Raw genomic sequence first — 20,920 nt, 5'->3', positions numbered from 1 at the left:
GTTATTGATTTTTCATGAATACAATACTAATTTGACACTGAGAAATGGAAAGTTTTATTAGTCAGTGTAAAAGAAAATAAATAAAAAACAATTTATATCAATATGCAGTTAATACAGGCAAGACATCACATCAGTGTGGTATACATATACATGTATACATATATATATATATATTGCCCTACATAAACACATATCATCGAAGCTCATGGTCTCCTTATTATCTCCCTTTCCTCTCTTTCTCCTCCGGTGGGCTTTATTAAAGACCCATGCTGCCCTTGAATATTCAATCATTTTTCAGTCAGAAGTAATGAATGTACTGAATGGATGCAAAGGCTGGCAATTCATTACAACAATCAGAACATGGCTTATTTTCTCCCCCGGCTCCCTTCTCTCATCTCACTTGCTTCGCTCTTCTCCTCATATAAGTTAAAATACAATCAGGGAGTTTTTAACTAATACGTTGAAAACCAATCATTAAGATTTAGTATAGATATGTATTGGTTATCTTTGGGAATGATGCAGTGCATTTGAAGCAGACATAGTTCTTTAAATAGATAAAGGAAATCATATAGTGACAAATGACAGGGTGTTACATTTACATATACCATATGGATGCCTTGCAACACGCTTCTTGCTGATCATCAGACATCCAGTTCACACAACCTGCTCTCCAAATCCACAGCAGAAGGGCAGATTGAATACCAATCCTAAAAAAACTTAGCTTCATTACCTGAGGGACAATTTTCAAGGCGATGTATATACAGTATTTGCAATTTTTCATCTCTGCTTAAGTGCAATACATTTCTCCCCATCTGTAATGTTCTCATTATCGCCCCCACTTCCCCTCAAGCGCATGTCTATTTTTTCCCGTCTCTCACCCTCTGCTCCAGCTGCTGGACCACTTTCTCATTGACGGGGTCCGCCCTGGTCACGACAGCTTTTCTGCCATCTGGTCCGACCACGATAGTCATAACACTGCACATGTCCACCAACTCCTCCTGACACCTCCTCATCCCGATGTCGAGCTCCCCTCTCCTAGCTGGGTCACGCTTCAGAGCCCCCTTCTCCGCCACCGAGAAGCCCAGCAGGCCCGTCAAAACCTCGTTGGACAGCTCTACGTCCATGTACCCGGTTCCATCGGATATTGTAGCACAGACGCGCCAAAAACCGTTGTTGCTGCTCAGTTTTCCCAAGAGAGTCACAATGAAAGCCTTGACTCGGATTTCTGTGGTGTGATGTTGTGGTTTGGACATCATCTCTTCAAATACGCACAAATATGTAAAAGGTGGAGAGGTCAGCGTGAGAGCAGGGGGCGAGCTACACTGAGGTTCAGCTTTAGCGGATAGTCTATCAAATACTGCAGTGGTTGAGGTGTTATTTTGTACTTGAGCTGTGTTATGCGAGCTATCAAATGCAGACTGTGTTACACTTTTTGATGACTCGCTGGTAATCCTACAACTGGAGCCTGCAGTGTCTGTTTTGTTGGTAGAGCTCTCCCTGTATTTGCTAGGTCCTTGATGGACAGGGAGCTGATTTAACCTCCCAGTGTCTACCTCTGCAAGAAAGCAGTCCATTTCTTCATCCAAGAAATCACTTTCATCGTCAGCAACAACATCTGATTCTAAAGCTGCTGCTCTTTTAGCAAAGTCTCTTTTCTGTGTGTTGGACCTGGAGTTGTTTGATCCAAGTTGTGAGCCAGAGTCATTCGAAGTGTGCAGCTCAGACTGAGCAGTTTGGGCATTTGTTGCTCTGTTAGGATTTCCTGTTAGTATATTGTTGTTCTGTGGCGTGCTCCTGTGAATACCATCAGACTGCGCAGTAATGTTTGTACTACTCAAAATCACACTGTCCAACTCATCTAGAGGAAGATCGTCAAAGTCTTCATCAGGAAAGTCTTCATCTGTCATGTTGTGATCAAGGATCTCTGGTTGATTTAAAAGGTCAAAGTCCTCTTGTTCGTTACCCTGGAGACAACCTTGGACTGAACCACCTCGGTTGCCCTGGATCAAACCACTTCTGTAAGAGAGATGTCGAACTGAGTTAATGTAGCTTTAAAACCATCCAAGTGTTTCAAACAATGTTGGTTGGCCCATTGAGTCAGAGGTCATGATAAATACTCATACACATAAAAATCAAATATGGTTTTACAGCCTAAGTCATTTTCAAAGGTAGGAGTCTTTTGGAAAAAACATGAAAGCTCTGATACTCTAAAGGGGACTAACATCCTAGGTCAGAAATCACTCTAAACTATTATGTTTTATCTTTGATTACAGCTAGTAAACTGCAATAATTGGAATCTAGGCAGCTCATTTTTATAATTTGTGATAAAAATGACTGTCTTTTATTCAAATCAAAAGGATAAAAATATGAAATTAAAAAAATTAAAGGTCATTTATTCTCAATTGTTTCTGTTTGTGCAGGAAATGGATCGTCAAAGACTGCCCTTCTATAGGCTGAATCAAGATAAATACAGACTTCTTTTTTTTAAGACAAACACTGCTATAATTCAAAATGTCAACGTATATAAACACAGACGAGTTTCAGGCACAAAATGTCAAGACATTATATTGTTAACAACCCACCTGGATGAGGCTGTCGAGACGAGGCTCCTGACTGAGGAGCTTCTTTGGGATTGAGTGTAGGTCTCACCGAGCGTCCCGTAGCCGCTGTCTCCAACAGGACCAACGGGAACCCTCCCCGCCACCTCCTGGGCCTCCACACTGGCCAACAGCTCTGCGTCATCGAACTCCAGGTCCTCCACTTCCTGGTTACCTGAAAAGGAATCAAAAAGAGACAAAACATCATGATGATATTAAATAATAGAATGGGTGTTTTGATGTGGTAGCTTGCATTGTTGTTAGCTGGTGGTCTTAACACAGTTGTTGTATTGACAAGCGTGGATGGTGGTCAGCACTTAAGGTATATCCAAACTAACCAGAATCACACATACAAACACAAACTAACAGATCCAGGCAGCGGAAGACCAGCGACTTGCATGTACTGTGAGGTAAAAATGACTATTTTTGTCAATGGTGTCAGATGGCTTTAAAGCCAGCATAGCTAATGGCTCCTGTATATTGACAGCTCTCTACTATACGTGATGCACCGACTATAGATAATTACCTTAAACAACCCAACTTTAAACAGTCTAAACTATCCTAGGCTGAGAAACAAGGCATCCATTACCAATCTTAAACAGGCCTTATATTATATAAAATCTAAATTATTGAAGTTAGCTGAATATACCTTGTTGATGTGCTGGATCCGCCCTCTCCTGCTGCTGCTGCTGCTGCTGCTGCTGCTCCTCCTCAGGAAGTCCCAGTGTCCGACACAGCACCTTCCCCTGTTGGTAACAAAATATATATTATTAAATGTTCTACACTGCTGTCTAAGAATGGCTGGGAATTTCTGCTTCAGTAGCTATGAAAAACAGGAACTGAAACATTACCATTGGACTCTGAATATAATCACTATCGAGGTGGTTAGGTCCAAATTTGTGAGACAAATTAAGACATGAACATGTACTGGCTTATATCTGCTTTGACAGACAACAGACACCAAAAGTTTACCGGTGTATTCCTCTCCACCAGTTCTTCTACTTCACCACCCAGGACCTTTATGTTGGAAGGCCCCAACAGAAGCATCCCAAGTCTGCAAACCATCTTCCCCTGCAGCTGAAGCTTCACACCAGGCCTGAGGGGTACAAGAAAAAACAATCTTTTTACAATTAAAAAAAATATGTTATAAAAAGCAATTGTGTTTTAGTTTTTCCATGAGAAACTGGTAGTGACGTAGCAGTAATTTTTGTTTCATGACAAATTCAAATAACACCTAAACATGTAACAAAGGTGTTTCTGTTGCCTTAAGTTTCCATAGGTATGAATACATTTATTGTTTTAGAAGAAGACACCGTAGCTTGAAAGATTATTTTTTTTAAAGGACACCAGAATGCAGGTAAATTAAATCACATTGATTCTAACCTGAGAGCTGTGCTGAGTGCAGGAATGGACTGATACTCCATTGCCTCCAAGCTCTGGACTCCATCGGTCACCTGTACAACAGAGACAAGAGGATTTGAGCAGGAACAACCGAACAGGGAAATAATTGTGAAATGATGACAGATTTACATACTCAAGAACAAATGTAAATCACAATTACAGTAGGATGCTTAGGAACTGTACAAAACGTTACTGCTGGTTCAAACAGTACACTGAGTACATTTCGAGATAGAGGTTTTCTAAATGCTGGTTGGCTGGAGCTTTCTAAAATGCTGGTCAAAGCTTATCTGGACAAATCTGCTTTGTTCCGCTTATTTTTGACAGTGATTTAAGTGCATTTAAACTGCTATGGGTCTTTGCCCCCCATGACTCCTAGAATTGTGAGACTTTGGATATCGGAAAAAGAAATAAAATAAAAAAAGAGAGAAGAAAGCCATTGCAACGTTTCTAAGCAACGGGAGCACTATTCTTAAGAAACCACAGAGCAGTGACAAGTGTATTACTTAAGGTGAAAATTACAGTCCTTATATTCTAGCAATTTACTCTTTCATATTCTACCACTGATTGTACCTGTCCACTCTGATTCAGTTAGGAAGAGAAGCAGAAGTCTACATTATTCTACCCGACCTAGAGCACTTAGAAGAAATATCCTGGCTATAGAATATGGTTGGACAGTTGATTGAGCATAATTGCACACACTGGTAAATAGTGTCACTTTGTATTTGTTACACTTTAGTCCCAACCAGTTTGTGTATTGTACAATGGTAAAAAAGGCTGTACAATAGATTTACTCTCAGACTAGATTGTCAAAAATGTCTTGTGAGGCTTAAAGCAAGCATTGTTCAGCCAATTTTGCTTCAACCATAAATAATATCAAAATACCTGGCCATATTTCCCCTGATCGACTAATATTTGCAGCAAACCATCACGTATTCTATTTATGACAGGCAATGTAACTGTTTGGAGCATTCATTTATAAAGCACAAAATCAATTCAAAGGAAGATTTTTTTTTCAAAGAACCTCTTTACAATATTTCATACATGCCACTGACCTGCAACAGTAGCATGCGTGTTGGTCTGGCTTCCCAGGGCCTCTGGGTGGCCTGTGTGACAGCAGACACATCGTCGTTGGTACAATCCGAGCCCTTCCACTTCTGCAGCTGACCGTATGCAGGCTGACCAATGTCCAGTAATGAGTCAACCTAACACAGAGCGGTACCCATGAAAACATTAACTTTTTGCTGTATACATTTCTTTAAAATCTTCTAAACTGCTTGACACTATAGTCAAAGATCAGTATAAATCTTATACATTACTGTCCTGGAGATTTTTTGATTGCTAGTCTTCTTTGTGAGTGCTACATGTATCCTGTGTCTCCCTTCATTTTGTCTTTGGAACCAACTTACATGTAATCACTCAGTCTCAGGTTTTCCAGCTGATTTTAAATTTTCAGCCAAAAGGAAAAATTAAAAGGAATGGCTTTGTTATAATATCGATTCTGCCCGTACTCCAATCTTTTTCTCCCTATAATTGCACTATAGCATTTTTCAGAGCTGTGTGCTTTTGTCTTTTTGTTACTCAGTGCTATTGGATTTTGGGCATTATTCAATTATCATTACATGATTATCTTGGCCAGAAGAATTCATCTTTACGATATTTTTTGATATATTAACAACAAAACATTGGAAAATAATTCTAAAAAGAAAATTGTAATGATCATTCTTTCAGTCAGTTAATCTTTAAAATTGTGTGATTTGTCTATTATTTTGAAAATTACTAACAGAACAGGAGTGTAAGGGGATAGAGAGAGAGAGAGAGAGAGAGAGAGAGAGAGAGAGAGAGAGAGAGAGAGAGAGAGAGAGAGAGAGAGACGTTCACATGACTGTACAAAAGAGTACAAACAGAAAATATTTCAAAAGGACGCTGGATATATACGATATTATCATGTGATTGTCATGATGTGAATATTACATTATTTTAAATATCAATAACTATAAATCTCAACATCTTTTTGGCTTATATTCTGGATCACGATAAAGCCTATGTAAAATAGTAAGACTTCTTTTATAATAAGGCAACACATTGCTTCAACCACCTTTTTTAAGAACAAAAACAACATAATATGTTCATTATAACGTGTCGGCTCCGTTAAATAAATCAAAGGAAACATTTTGGTAATTACTTTGCCAAGTGTGGACTAATATTTGTGTTGTGGCATTTTATGAAATATAGACAATTAAATATATGATCAACATGTCTATACCTGGACACAGAAGGTGCCGCTGAGTTCAGTCTGCTGGGCCTGGGAGAAACTCTCCGGGAGAACCGGGTGGCCCAGGTCCCTCAGGTCTGTCAGCAACCACTGGTCCAGCGCCTAAGATTACATATCATGCAGTGAGGGACATGAGGCTTTATATTGTGAGCAATTCTGTTGTTCACAGCAGGTTTATTTTCTACTCTTAAGCCCTATTTTATAACACACATTGTTTTGTATTACTTTGTAAAGCTTGAGAGCAAGATCTTCTCAGCTTACATAGCTGTTCATGGTCTTCTTGGACTTTAAACCATCTGCTCTAAGGTTTAATAAATAATTTTCTGCCATTTCTGCATGAAAAACTTACTTTAACAATTAATCAAATCTATAATAGTTGCAGAAGTTTTTGCTTGTTTTTCAACTAATTGCTACAGCTCTTGAAAGCACTGAATGAATACTGTAAAGACATCAGCTGCAGGTAAACCCTAGACCAAAACAAGTTACAACGATCACTGGGAAGGGGTCGTAGCTTTTCAACCAGGAGTCAGTGCATGAGAAAGAACAGGAGGAAATTCATGACCAAATCCCAGAGACCATCTCCAATTCCATTTCACAAGCACCTGTTATTATGTGACCATAGTCCCATACTTAAATGGCGTCATATTTACAACTGTAATGTGATGCAACAGAACTGATCTCAATATCAACAGAACAGATTGTAGACTCATTATTTTGCATTCAGCTACACAGTGACACATTCAGACATCCTGCATACCTGTTGGTTGATTTGCTGCTGTGACAGACGACCTGCTCCTCCTGCCTCCTCCTGCAGCCACTCCACGCAGGCCTCCAGCCAGGCAAAGGGCACCTGAACTTGCCAGGAGGAACGCAGCCAGGCTTGGGTAGAATGTACCACTGCCTGAACCTCAGGGGTCATCCTCTTTTCTTTTGTGTGTATGTGACAAGGCCAATTCCAGATAATGTCCTCACTGTTCCTTGTTATTATATTAAGACAGTTCTGTTATTTTCTATTTGATTGCATTTATCAGTAATGATCCTCCCAAAGAGCACACGTTAGCAAAGACCCTAATTGTATACACAAGTTATGGTTCAAATGTCAACAATTTAACTCATTGCCTTGCACCCTGTAATCCCTCAGGATTTATAGGTAGTTTAAGGAGTCATGTTCTCTCTGTATCTCCTGAACCACTTGCCGCCAAATCTTGTGGTGGTTTATCACAGGAGATTAGTCTATTATGAACCAAGAAAATAGGAGAATTGCTTCTGTTATTTTTATGCACACACGTCCGCTTTTATAAGCCCTGTCTCTGGGGATGGTCACGTCTTGGTACTGTGAAGAAGAGAGAAAATATGCAGTGAAAATTACGGATAGCATGCAACAGAACAAGAACAAATACGAACACATAATACCAAATAAGTAAATGTTTATGTTACATGAGACGTGGATATCCACGAAATTTCTGGAAATCTGCCAAGGCGCCAAAGTTGACTACTTATTTAGTAATGTTGGCACACATTAGTTTTGTGCGCCCATATAACATGACCAAAGAAATATATTATATCAAACAGCAGTTAATTAAAATAACATGTGTTCCTCTAATAGAACGTAGACGTAATATAAAATTAGCATTGTTGATCAGATCATACCTTATAAACTGGAATAACTTGAGAGCAGCCACACTGAAATTCACGGATGTATCAGCACACGGAAATACAGTTTGGAAACGCCTATTTTCTTGCGACTGACGTTTATTCTAGCCAATTGTGAGTCCCGACTGTTTGATTGGCGTTTTTCTCCGCCAATCGGCACACTCTACGAAAACCTGTAGATTCCATGTTCGGTAGAGAAGGAAAGAGGTGTTGCTCTGCAGGTTTGTGTTTTGACGATGTTTTCATTTTTCTGAACCTAATGTATTTTAAGTGCACAGTAACTATATAAAGAAACATGTAGTTAATGGTCCCTCTGTTGCTTAGTTTTTATCTGATGTAACGCTGTCTAAATAGCTGGCCTGGCTAACGTTAGCTCCCGTTGTGCACAACCGAAATGATGGCAACATGGCGAAATGAGCTAGCCGCTAGCTTGTTTAGGCTCGAGCTGGTCTTTGTATTAATCAAATTGTAATGTTTTATGCACTACACCGCGATAGATTAAGAGACAGAAACGACACTCTACCATGTTAGCGTTTAGTTACACGTCTGGAATAAGTGAACATTGGTTATTTGGGGGAGTTGCTCGATGAAATCCACACGACGAAGCACGTAGCTAAAAGAGTTAGCGACGACTGGGTTTAGCCAACGGTCGAACTGTTAGCTTCAGATAAGCTAAGTTAACGTAAGCTCACTTTCAGTTCGTTAAATGTCATCAAAGTGAGACAGTTAACAACCTTATGTCCGGCCCCAGTTACTAACTTTCACGTTGCATTGCTTGTTACTGAGGAAAATGCAGTTAAATAGTGAGGTTATTTAAGATACTATTCTATCATCACAGGCTGATCAACTCGTATCATGGATGTAGCACCCATAGCAGACACCGTTTACCCCAAAATAATGCGCAATATTAGTTTCCCTGCACCCAGACACCACTATGCTATTACGACGCGATACTGTTGTAATGAAAATTGTGTTCCTTCGATTAATAATGGTCCTAAACCACCACTGAGTGGGTTTTCATTGGTCTAGTTGACTTGTTGTATTAGTCAAACATCAATCCAAGAGATTCAAACAAAGGGACGAATTAATGCATATGTGATTATAATTGGTCCGTTTCAGACCTTACTTTCACCAAGTTTTTTTATTATTACATTTAGTATTTCAACTAGCCTCTCCCTCTCCGTCAGGTCGCAGCAGCTGTTTGGTCCTTGCTGATTTAGTTCCGCCTTTCAACACGCCCTTGTCCCTATCATAAATATCGGTGAGTAGCGAGATTTCTGCCAGTTTTTCCCCCGGTTTCTTTGCTATCTTATCCCAAGTTCTCGAATAACCGGATCTCCTGCGCATAGCTTGAGTTGTCTTAATTATTGTTCTCCTTTCACAATGTTAACAGACTACCACAGCTCACAGGGGCCAGTTTTCTGCTTCTCTCTCCCTGCTGCTGTCTGTTCTCCGGATAGAGGTGCCCACACCATCTCCTGCACTGTCAGAAGACCATGGAGACAGAAATTGAACAGCAAGAGGATTCTTCATTCGGCAACACTGAGACAAACGGTAAAAAACGTTACATTTTTACTCTGTTACTAATGTTGTTTGACAGGTTTTACAAATCTATTTATGTATGAAATGTCAGTGTACCATGAAATGATAGGAATGACAGTGTCCTATCAGCTGATTACTTACAGCTCAGTTTTTATAGTGCAAGTTATTATGATTTTAAATCTTTCACTCGAGGCTCATATCCGATCATTTGTGTGAAATCGATTTAGCCATATGAACTAGTCATGACCGTGTTTTCATTCAGGGATAAAAAAACAAAACATTGTCTTTCTTTTTTTCTCCCACACCAAATGTTAGGATTCTGTTCTTCGCTATTTTTGTGCCTTTTTGAATATTTCTTGTTATCTTATGTGTCTGCATTGTTGTGTTTTTATCTCCCCATGCCAGGTAAGCGCCCTGCTGAGGATGCAGAGGATCAGAAATCCTTCAAACGCTCCAGGAACTCTGACGAGATGGTTGAGCTTCGCATCCTCCTGCAGAGCAAAGTAAATTCACTCTCCTTTCATTTTGCATCTTCTAGGTCTCTTTTATGTCGCGCCAATCTAAAAAGACTGCCAATTTCGCTTCCCTTTTTAAAATAATTTATTTCAACTCTTTATTAGGAGTTTTTGTGGGGCCTTTTTCTGACATAAATGTCATATTGTGTCACTGCTTGTCTGCCGTTGCTTTACTGTAGTTTATATTATTTAGTTTATTTGTTATGTCTCCAGCTTTTGTAAGTATTTTATGTGATTTCAGAATGCAGGAGCTGTAATTGGGAAGGGTGGCAAAAACATCAAAGCCCTTCGTACAGACGTGAGTACATTTTATGCATTTAATACACCTTGAACATTATTTTGAATATTTATTTAGTTTGCTTTATTTTTCACTTCAATGTTGTTCAGCCTTCTAAACATTTTTTTTATTGAAATCAATTACCTTTGATAGTTGTTAAAAAATCTTTCTTTGGTCTTTGGCAATATTTTCTTCTGTGTTAACAAAGGGTGTGGTTGGCTGATACCTGTATTAAGATTAGTCCTCAGTTCATGAAGAAGTGTGACAACCTTTTCTGGTTGTTTTAATCATTTGATTCCCATATGACCCTTGTGATTACCTCAGCTAAACTGGCCCTTGGCACCAAAGTCATGTCCGTTTGTTTCTCCATATTGATCGTTAATTGTAACAATGCTGTTGTAGCAACACTGATGCTCTTGTTAATTTAAATGTATGAGTACAGTGCGGTGTTCGTGATGTCACCAACAGCTCCAGCTAATGCTTTTTTTTAGAAGTGTTAAGGCAAACTGACCAATCCTTAATTCATTGAAATGTCATTGCCTCTTTTTTTTAGCCCTCAACAATTTGTTCTACCCCTCTCTCTCATTGTCTCTGGTCTATTCCCCAACATTGAACTTATCATGTTCTTAATATGCCATTACCCATTTTCCAATGTCACCTTTTCTCCTTTTCTCTCTTTGACAAACCAATCTCTGAGAGAATCAAATAAAAGTCACATTTGAACAGTGTAGAGCCTGTATATTAAAAATGTATTCCTCTTCCCTCTTCCCTCTCCCTTGTTTATTATGTTGACTTTTGCCCACTTCCTCCTCTGTTGCCCATGTTCTGGATGGCCCCTCCTGCGCCCGCCCACCTGACACCCTGGTTGGCCCTGTCCATAATCGTGCCCTGTCCCTAAATGGGCGCCTTACTTGATTGACATCTGTGCTCGAATGGCCCTGGCCCCTGCCCATTCCACGCCCAGTACAATGCCAGTGTGTCAGTCCCAGACAGCAGTGGGCCTGAGCGGTATGTCCCTAAGCTCCTCCCTCTCACTGCCTGAATACAGGTCAAACAAACAAGAAGAGATGAATTATTAATAGTCATCCTGCCTCTGTCAAGTCACTGTATTTTAACCTACCTGTTCTTTTAAGTATTTTAGCGTAAGTCAAAATGCCTAAATGCGTTCATGTCCAACTCTGCCTGTAAAAGCCATGTCAACATCCTTTTTTTAAATGTCATTTTTAAAATCACGTCTCAACATTGAAAGTTAGGCTGGTGTTGTCAGGGTTTTTCCACAATCTGCCACTGTCTTTTTAAATCTTTGCCTTAATCTGTGCAATGTCTGTTCTGTTTAGTTTTTTTTCTGTTTAATTTTCATTGATGATTATCTATCTTACCTTTCGCGTTTTCACCTCCTTCCCCCCTCGGAATGGATATACTGGTGTTCTTGTTTTTTAGTTGTTAGTTTTACCTGCTTCTCGCTCCATCCCATTCTTTCCTTGAGATGCCCTAATACTGATAGACTGTCATTGTCCATCCATTCTTAAACGCTAAAAACATGCTAGGATTTGTGTTGTGTGTGTGTGTGTGTTTTCCTCTCCATTCTTCTGCTTCATCTGAACGTTGTTATTGACTGCTGGAGCTATTGAACATCAGATTAGCTTTCCCTCCCACTCATCCCTGCATTCTTGGGTGTTTTGTTTATCGCTTCTCTCATCCCCATAAAAAAAACATCAACTCCAGTGGTGGCAGACTTCATTTTCCATGGTATAATGTGCTCCTTTACACTCGTCTAGCTTTCTACTTCCATGTGCAAACTGCACTTAAGTTTTCCTTGATTAGTAAATTCATTGTTTATTTTATTATGTCACTAGGTGGGTGCAGACAACAAAATTAATATTCATATTTTCTTGGCAAATTTAGCATTCTTAAGCAACATTGCAAATCTTTTTTTGTTTTAAGAGATAGGAGGCGGCCATGATAAAAGTGATTGAAGACAGGGTTCTTTTGGTCCCTGTCTCTCTGTGCTCACAGAGTTGTTTTTGGCACCTCATCTTAGGTCTTTATAGTATATAAACTATTTGTGGTGTGCATCCACCAAACTGTGCTTTAGGACTTAAGAGTTCTCTCTGGCACCTTTGGTGCTTATTCCTGCCAGATCCTCCTCAGACCTCCCCCACCCACGTCTTGGTCACCAAATGCAGTCACTTTTCTTTGGGTCCCTTTTTTATTTTGCCTCTTTTCTTCCTTTCTCTGGACAAACATTATTTGGGATACCAGCTTTAATTCAGTTACAATGACCATGAACATTTTAGATTACACTGGATCTCAACAGTTCATTTAGCTTTGTAGTCTCAGTAATGAGTTGGTTAAATGGGATGTCATTAATTATTATTGCAAAAGGGGTTAACATGAATTCTTTAATCTGAAATGTTGTCGTCCCCCCCCCCCCCCTTCCCGGGATGTCTTGCTGGCAACCCCATTCCCATCCTCTGTGAATTCTGAAGCATCCTGAGCATCAGTGCTGACATCGAGACAGTCGGAGAAATCCTGCTTAAGATTATCCCGACGCTGGAAGAGGTGAGGACTGGTTGAACTTGTTTTCTCTCCTCGTGTCCCATTCAACCTAATGCACATAAAAAAATGTTTGGAAGTGAAAACAAATGTGGATATTTACAATGATCACAAAGTTATGCCTTTTTAAATGTCCTTTGTGTTCCAGAGATGTTTTTCTAGTTCACATTAAAACATTTTACTGTAGCAATTTGGTCGATTGGACCTTTTTTTTTGCCTCTATTTTCACTTGCAAATAAGTGCTTTAGGTGGAATAGACTGCACTAATTGAAATGCTGGTTGGCTTGTTTCCACAGTATATTTTAAGGCTGTATATAACACTGTTGCCAGGTGCTGTATCTGCAGTAGTTGTTGGAGAGAAAAAAAAAATGTAATTTTTTTTTCAAACACTGTAACGTTTTTTTTCCTCCCATTTATGTAAAGTATGGTAATATGTTCTTGTTTTAATCTTCTATACATTACCTTGAAATTATATATTATAAATTGTACCCAACAATTAACATGCTAAACGTTCTGCTCAGTACCAGCAGTACAATGGGATGGATTTTGACTGCGAGCTACGCCTGCTGATCCATCAGAGCCTGGCTGGCTCCATCATTGGAGTGAAGGGAGCCAAGATCAAGGAGCTCAGAGAGGTATGTTGATCAAAAGGAGCAGTGTTACAAATAAATGAATTGCAGGCTAAAATGTGTGGGTAAACATTATTGATGTATTGATATTTCTTAAGTAGAAATGTTTTATAGTGTTGTAGCTTTCTCTATTTCTGTGACCTGAATTTCTACCTGTATCTGTGTGTCTATAGAACACAAAGACCAGCATCAAGCTGTTTCAGGAGTGTTGTCCTCAGTCGACAGACCGGGTGGTGCTGGTCGGCGGTAAAACGGAGAGAGTGGTGGAGTGTATCAAGACCATGCTGGAGCTCATTGCTGAAGTATGTATCTTTTACAGTGTTTGAATCACTTTTTGTGATTTTTATGCATTGAAGAATTGCTGCATATTGAATCATTCTTTGTGGTTGGATAATTAAAGTGTATCCTGGTGTTGTACACCCAAAGGAATTTATAAGAAAACTGTTATTCAGCACGTCATGCTCCGCTGATTTATTTCAATTTGTTGTTTTAGTTCAGAACATTTAATTCACTCTTAGTTTCAGGTTACGAATAATATTATCTATTGTCGTTAAAAGATGCATTTCATTTTATCACACCGTTATTCTTGTAAATTCCAACAAGTGGATCTCCCTCTGTCCCTTTTAGGCTCCCATAAAGGGCCGTGCACAGCCCTACGACCCCAACTTCTACGACGAAACATATGAATACGGTGGTTTCACCGTGATGTTTGAAGAGAGGGGCGGCGGTCGCAGGCTTATGGGGGGGTTCCCCATGCGTGGGGGCAGATCCAGCGGTGGAGACCGTGGATTTGACCGAATGCCCTCTAGCAGAGGTGGACGTGGACCGATGCCTCCCTCCCGCAGAGATTACGATGAGATGAGCCCTCGTCGAGGACCACCACCACCACCACCACCACCCCACCCCAGTAGGGTTGGCAGAGGAAGTGGCCGTGGACGCAACATGCCCATGGGACACCCACACAGAGGAGGGTAAGACATCAAAAGTCGTATGCTGCTTTCTCTGTTGTTTTCCTATTTCGCTTTTTCTTTGATCTATTCACCAGTCCTGCCAAGGCGACTCCTCTTAATCAAATTTGTTTGTCAAACCTAAAGTTAAATCTCTGTCAGATAACAATAGATATAAAATCTTCTACAACCCATTTGTCTTTACGAAACACATTCGTTCCAAGTAACTGCATGATCCTCCTCGTCCGTTAACAGTTGATAGTCCTCTTACTTCTGATAGAGAACTTGGTGCCTCCTGCATCTGCATATAAAACCTAAATCCTTCTACAGGTGCTTATTTTTCACTCAGGGGCACTCTGTCCACAGATTCTTCAAACTTGCTTTAAATCGTCTAATTCAGAGGATAAACTGAGTCCCGTATTCTGCATGTTATCCAGAGTCAAACTACCCCTCTGGAAACATTTGTATCATGGTTATCATTCCATAAATTGTATGTGCTCATCACTGTGTGTCTGGTTGTGTTTGTGTGTCTTTTTCCCATCTCCATCTTGTCCACAGAGAAGAACGTTACTATGACTCGTACCGTGGCTCTGATGACAGGTCAAAGTAAGTCTCTGTCCCCAAACCTTTGCTTAAACCTCCTTATTTATCTGAAAAGGGATACTTTGACATTTTGATATTCTGTCATTTGTTTGCTTGCCAAAATAGTGGTAGGTGGTCTGTAATGGTCATTTACTGAAGCAATGATTTCTCATAAATCCCATTGGGTGTTGCTTCCTATAGAGTAGCATTTTACCCATTTGTCTTTGTGAGCAATTTACCAATGCTAACAGAGGTACAGCACTTTTCCATTCACAAATGTGATAAATACCTTACAATAATGATTGAAATCCAAGTTGTAAGTGTTGAGGTATTCCTACATGTCTTGTATGTTTTCTTCCTTTTTACTTAATGGTTGCATTTTGTTGAATATGCCTGGTTATCCCCTTCCTATCATAGCTCATGAGGAAATAACACTCTGTTTAAACCTGCCTGTCATCCCTTCTCTCGGTACTAATTATGGCCTTACAAACATCTGCTGTTCTCCTGTCTGTTTGCCTGTAGTGTTCTAGCCTGCATAAGACCCATACCCTTATCCCCATCCACCTGTTCACTCCACCTTTTTCTGAGTTCTTTGCAGGCAACTACACTGATGTTGTATGACCTCCTCTTTTCTGTGTTAATAAGTCATCCAACCTGCTATCCCCTCCCAGTTTTCCCAGGTTGAGAAAAAGTACTTGTGGTGGTGTGTGAAGGTCATGTGCTAATGTGAAGCTGACAGATTTAAAGCAAGAGGCCCCTGCAAAAAGGCATGCTTTCACAATGTGACTTGTAATTATTGAGATGTAATTTTTCTACATGTCCAAGGGGAAGCTCCCCGAAACAAGAATTCCACCATCATTACCTCACCGTGGTTACGTTACAGCCATCCACATTGAGATTAATTGAATAAAATCGATATAAAACAAAACAGTTTGTACTTGTAAGACACTAGATTATAATGGGTTTATTTGTGTCATGTTTTTTGAATCATTATAGCTAATGACACAATGTGTAACAAAAAAAAATGGCTGGAATTAAACCAAATAAGCAAAAAAAACACCATTCCTCCGATTGTAACATTCTACTATTTACCGAGCGACTTTGTTTCACATAGCAGAGACTCATTTATCTGACACTCGGCAACACCTAATTCGGTGTGAATGCATTAACAAATACTGTTTAGCGAAAGCATCAAGCAACATGAAGTTATGTTTGAGACCATAGTTAGACGTGAAAGTAAAATCCATGCATGTATCTTCTTAGCTAAAGCAAGACTACAGAATAATTCCAAACAAATTCCCTCAGCTAATTCCCTAATTTGAGCTCGGCAATAGTGGGGGGAAAAGCAGCAGCCCTTGGCTGTGATCATCATCACCACCACCTGTCACTTCTCTCACCATAACACTGTCAGAGCTGTTCCTGTTACTGTGTGGGAAGATTGCAGAGAGGAAATGTGTTTATACTGTAATCTTGCTCAGCGTGTGTGTGCAGTTTGACCTAGACCAGAAATTTCCTTTGGAAGGTTGTCAAGCTTTTTTTCTAATCATTTTTCGGTTTCTTTCCAACCAACCCCCCCATCTCTCTCTGTATTTCTCTGTCTCCCTGCCCCACTCCCTCCCTCTATGACACTCTTTCATCAACAGCGACAGAAGAGGCAGACCGGATCGCTACAGTGATAACATGGTTAGTGACCCTTTGCTAAATGCATGCAGCTCTGGTTCTAGCAGCTCATTTAGGCGCCTGCATCCTCAGGCTTGAGAAGTGGATGTTCCTACAACTACACAATATGCTGTGATTGTCCATTGTGTTGTAATCATAATAGTGGTTTATTGACAATACACCCATTGCTGGTCACTCTATGCAAGAGCACACACTCAATTTGACCCCGACCATTTATCCAAGCTAGTTTTTGCATGGTGTAAGACATCCCACCAAATGACCATAATCACTACAGCCGGAGACACCCTGTAAAAATCAGCCATAATTGCCCTCTTACTGTGTACTTTTCACGGCCAGCCTGTTTTTCCTGCAAAGAGAGGGAGGATGTTGGGGGTGGGGAGGGTGGGGGTAGCCATGGTTGGTTGCTAGGCAATAATAACGCTTTGTTGACAGACTGGAAGGTCTCTCTCCCGCTCTCTCTCTGCCTCTCCGAGAGCTGGCAGGATACTGCCTGCCGTTGCTCAGCAACAGCTTTTTGAATTGCCTGTTGCCTTGGTGACAGCAGCAGCTGAATAGCAGGTGAAAATGGGGGCTGATGGAGATGCAAGCAGAGACGGGAAGGGGGAGGGAGGGAAGGAGGAGGAGTTACTGGGTGGCTTTTAGTTGAGTCTGCTCCATGGACGAGGATGCTGCATCATCCACATTTGTGCTTACAATCCTCCGTCCATTCTCCGGGGATCTGTAAAAAGATGAAAGAGTTGACTATACCGAATGTAACCCGTTTGTGTTTCCGTTTGTTTTTCACAGAGTGGAGGAGGATATGGTAAGTGCTAAGGCTTGTTTTTTATCTGTCATTAAATCAGTGGTTTCAAGGCTGCTCATGCATCTTAGTGTGCAGCCTTCAAATTATTCTAGTGTTTTTTTATTGTTCTGTAGTGTCCATTTTTCAGACTTTTTTTCCTAGAGAAAAGGACAAAATCATTACTGTGACAACATAGCTAGAGGTAGAAGGACATTGCAGCTCACACTAGGTCATCATGGCTTTTGGATTGTAAGATTTTAATTTTAACTTCAATAAAATTACATTTTACCTGAAGTCGTGCTGTTTACATTAATGCCAGAACGCAGAGATAATGGTATATCAGTGTTCTTGAAATATCTTTGAAAATGTATTACGAGCCACATGATTTTACTATTGACATTGCTTATTTGTTTACAAATTTTCTCGAAAAAAACGTAATGTATACTGACTGAGTTGGTTTTGTTTTTTGCTTCATCTTCTGCTCAGACAACAGTTCCTCATGGGATAGCTACCAGTCAGGTGAGACTCTTTTCTATCAATCTGTCAATTTTATAAAAATGTCCTGAGCCATGTGTGATTATGCTGGCAGCTGAGCATTGGTTTTTAGCGCACTACTTACTTTTCCTCTGTTTCTACACCCCTCTTTTCCCTGTTTGTGTGCTTTGGTCTTCACCCCTCCTCCCTCTTGCCATCAGGTGGACGTGGCTCCTATAATGAAATGGGTGGCCCCGTCATCACCACACAAGTGACGATCCCAAAAGATGTGAGTAAATAAATGCAACATTTAATTTGGCAAAGGGATTAAAAACCCTACATTGTCTCTGTGCTCTCTTTATCCACCCATAAATTACATGTAGTCATTTGTCATAGCCAATTACTTGTGCACGACTGGCTGCTACAGTATCACATGGACCCATTAGTCCTGTTGTCTGCCACATATTCATTAGTACTTCAGTGCAATTAACAAAAATAATTTGAAATGTTTTATTATTCTTTGTTTCACATTTACACATTGTGTTAACACCTTTAATATTGAAACCATATGTTATTGAACCCGTCCTACATCATCAACACATAAGTACCACCTATGATTTCCCAGTGCTTCACACACTCTCTGCCCCCCCCCCCCCCCCCCCCCCCCAACAGCTGGCTGGCTCTATCATTGGTAAGGGAGGCCAGCGGATCAAACAGATCCGCCATGAGTCAGGAGCCTCCATCAAGATCGACGAGCCTCTGGAAGGCTCTGAGGACCGAATAATCACCATCACTGGCACCCAGGATCAGATCCAGAATGCTCAGTACCTTCTTCAGAACAGGCAAGTTCTGACACAGCCGTATGGATTACATTGACGTCCATCTTATTAGATGTAGAAATTCTTGATTTAGCACCCTAGTCTCAGTTCAACCATTTTTCCCATAAATTGTGCTTATCTAGCCTACTAGCTTGTATTGAGGGCAAGATCTTTTAAAACCTCTAACATTGTCCTGTGGGGTCTAAATCTGGCCTGAGCTCACGCCTGTTGGGTTGCATCATAAAAAGTGAATTGATACAACCCATCTTAGGAAGTGCAGCCTTCTTACGCCATGCAAGCTGAAAGAAACTAGTGATATGTTAAGGATGATTTCTCTCTCTGCCCTCTTAACATCTATAATAACAATCTGTAGAAATATATTTGTGATTTAAGATCAAGAATGCATAAATGTGTTTTTCTAAAATTGCATTGCAATACTAGTTAACCCACATTTTGTTGGGTTATGCATTTCTGTTGCCTGCTGTCTCTTCTCCACTAACTCCCTTCCTTTCTTTCCCATGCAACCTGCAACTAGTTCAAACCTGCCTCTTGCATGAAATGGCTGTGAATGAGTTGGCAAACTCAATTGTACATATTTCATTTATTTTAAAAAAAGGTCAATGTGATACACATGTTCCGTCACTGTCACATTTGTCCATTGAATTGAAGGGATAAAATAAAAATAAACAACAGCATCTTTGTTTGCCAACCAAGCCGTTTCAATGTGAAGCAGGGAGTGGATTGATTCTTCCCCTGGCTGCTGCTGTGTGGAAGACTAGTGATTTTGTTGTTTTTAGTTAGATCAACCGACAACAAATCACAGTCTGCCAAATAGCACGGGCTCCTCCTCTTCTGTCTCCCTTGGCAACCAGTAGGCACGTATAATACACACAACTTCCTTGTTGATGCTATCCAAGCTTAGCCCGAATGCTAATCCAGCTGTAGACCTGCCGCCGCTGTCTCATGAGTAGTGTAGTGTTGCCATGGTAACTAACCCGGCCTCCCTTTTCCTTCCTCCCCTCCCTCTTCAGTGTGCTGCACCTGCTTGGACACAAGGACTAACCACACCCCTCTTTTTCCTCCTCCTCTTTCTCGCTCACCATCAGCCACGTATTTCACATCTCCCTCCCCGCCCGTATTCCTCCCTGCCTGTCTTTCTCACTCGCAGTCTGTCTCTCCCCTTGCTCTGCCTCCCCATCCGTTTCCTCCGAAGAATTCATCTTATATAGCTATATATTTACACTGTCATCAACCTGTGAATTGCAATTTACTTCTTGTGTATTTTATTTATTTTTCCACTCTTTTTATTTCAGTGTGAAGCAGTACTCTGGTCATTTGCTGTAGACCCAGGAGACTCAGATTGAAGCAGACTCAGATTGCCCCCTCCCCCCTCAACCTTTCTACCCCTGTCCAACCCCTTCAGACTATTATTCTGGATTGTGGGTGTCTTTTTTGAATTTTATTTTTGTATTTTTTAATGAAATAAATGTCCAACATTCCTGTGCATAAAAGAAAATTTAGATGTTCTGCATTTTTAATAGTATAGTGCATTAGTTTATCAGATACACTTTGATTTTTTTTCTAACACACATCTATCAAAATATTCTTCAGTCTCCTGACAGACATAAAATAAACATACCTTTTATTTTTGGATGGTTTTGATCTCTATGACATGGATATGTATGTTTGTGTCTCTGGTATAAATCTTGTGTGTGTACGCATGCTTGCGTGTTTGGGTTGGGTGTGCTTTCTCCTGTCTATATCGTTCCCTTCACACACAGTTGTATCATTACTACTCTGTGAAACCTGCAGAATGTAAGAGCCTGATTTTTCCCAAACTGAACCATTTGTTTTGTTTTTTAGAGATGGGTAATATTTCATAATGGATTTGGGAAGGTTTAAGTTACGACTCTTGTGCACACAAGATACAGGACAGTCTTGACTCATTTTTAAGAATATACATAGTAGTTGTGTGATGAAAGAAATCTGAATAAGTTGAGTAACTCCTCACAAAATGAAACTTGTAGCTAGAATTTGTTTTGACATTTTATTAAAGGATTGACAAATGATATGGAACTTATCTATTTTGTCCCTGCAATTTCCTGTGCTCTACACTTGTTTGCTCTCCATGCTGTAGACTTCACATTGTCAAATTGTAAAATGAATAAAGAAGGTGCCACTTTTTACTCAACCAAT

At 40.2% G+C, this 20,920-nt stretch overlaps 2 protein-coding genes across 4 annotated transcripts; one reads left to right on the top strand and one right to left on the bottom strand.

Annotated features, from left to right (window-relative positions):
* Nucleotides 1-30: 30 nt before the first annotated feature.
* Nucleotides 31-8,975, bottom strand: rmi1 (RMI1, RecQ mediated genome instability 1, homolog (S. cerevisiae)). The gene is made up of 9 exons (XM_063896508.1): nucleotides 7,921-8,975; nucleotides 7,028-7,603; nucleotides 6,262-6,372; nucleotides 5,051-5,200; nucleotides 3,981-4,051; nucleotides 3,570-3,693; nucleotides 3,247-3,343; nucleotides 2,583-2,772; nucleotides 31-2,016 (listed from the first exon to the last, which is right to left on the bottom strand). The coding sequence occupies exons 2-9, from the start codon at nucleotides 7,187-7,189 to the stop codon at nucleotides 858-860; spliced, it is 2,064 nt and encodes a 687-aa protein (XP_063752578.1). The 5' UTR covers nucleotides 7,190-7,603; nucleotides 7,921-8,975; the 3' UTR covers nucleotides 31-857.
* hnrnpk (heterogeneous nuclear ribonucleoprotein K) lies at nucleotides 8,044-20,915 on the top strand. Of its 3 annotated transcripts, none has more exons than XM_063896510.1 (17): nucleotides 8,044-8,144; nucleotides 9,111-9,184; nucleotides 9,384-9,477; nucleotides 9,871-9,968; nucleotides 10,222-10,278; nucleotides 11,222-11,265; nucleotides 12,747-12,819; nucleotides 13,335-13,448; nucleotides 13,616-13,744; nucleotides 14,070-14,413; nucleotides 14,948-14,995; nucleotides 16,615-16,654; nucleotides 17,438-17,453; nucleotides 17,919-17,951; nucleotides 18,128-18,195; nucleotides 18,579-18,748; nucleotides 20,038-20,915. In XM_063896510.1, exons 3-17 carry the CDS (start codon nucleotides 9,420-9,422, stop codon nucleotides 20,066-20,068), a joined length of 1,323 nt encoding a protein of 440 aa, XP_063752580.1. In that variant the 5' UTR covers nucleotides 8,044-8,144; nucleotides 9,111-9,184; nucleotides 9,384-9,419; the 3' UTR covers nucleotides 20,069-20,915. The 3 variants fall into 3 exon arrangements, with proteins under 3 accessions (XP_063752580.1, XP_063752581.1, XP_063752579.1); XM_063896511.1 differs by having other exon boundaries at nucleotides 9,317-9,477; nucleotides 13,341-13,448; XM_063896509.1 differs by having other exon boundaries at nucleotides 8,070-8,144; nucleotides 9,317-9,477.
* Nucleotides 20,916-20,920: the final 5 nt, after the last annotated feature.

This window comes from Eleginops maclovinus, chromosome 12, assembly GCF_036324505.1.
Source record: "Eleginops maclovinus isolate JMC-PN-2008 ecotype Puerto Natales chromosome 12, JC_Emac_rtc_rv5, whole genome shotgun sequence".
NCBI lineage: Eukaryota > Metazoa > Chordata > Actinopteri > Perciformes > Eleginopidae > Eleginops > Eleginops maclovinus.
The sequence above is the reverse complement of the archived record's forward strand: the minus strand, read 5'-3'. Positions and strand labels throughout refer to the sequence as shown.

Coding starts and splice junctions, on each gene's coding strand:
- hnrnpk (XM_063896510.1), top strand. CDS start 9,420: ATGGAGACAGAAATTGAACAGCAAGAGGATTCTTCATTCGGCAACACT. Junction 12,820..13,334: donor TTATCCCGACGCTGGAAGAG/GTGAGGACTGGT, acceptor CGTTCTGCTCAG/TACCAGCAGTACAATGGGAT. Junction 13,745..14,069: donor TGCTGGAGCTCATTGCTGAA/GTATGTATCTTT, acceptor TGTCCCTTTTAG/GCTCCCATAAAGGGCCGTGC.
- rmi1 (XM_063896508.1), bottom strand. CDS start 7,189: ATGACCCCTGAGGTTCAGGCAGTGGTACATTCTACCCAAGCCTGGCTG. Junction 5,201..6,261: donor GCGGCACCTTCTGTGTCCAG/GTATAGACATGT, acceptor GCTCTGTGTTAG/GTTGACTCATTACTGGACAT. Junction 2,773..3,246: donor GGATCCAGCACATCAACAAG/GTATATTCAGCT, acceptor ATTCCTTTTCAG/GTAACCAGGAAGTGGAGGAC.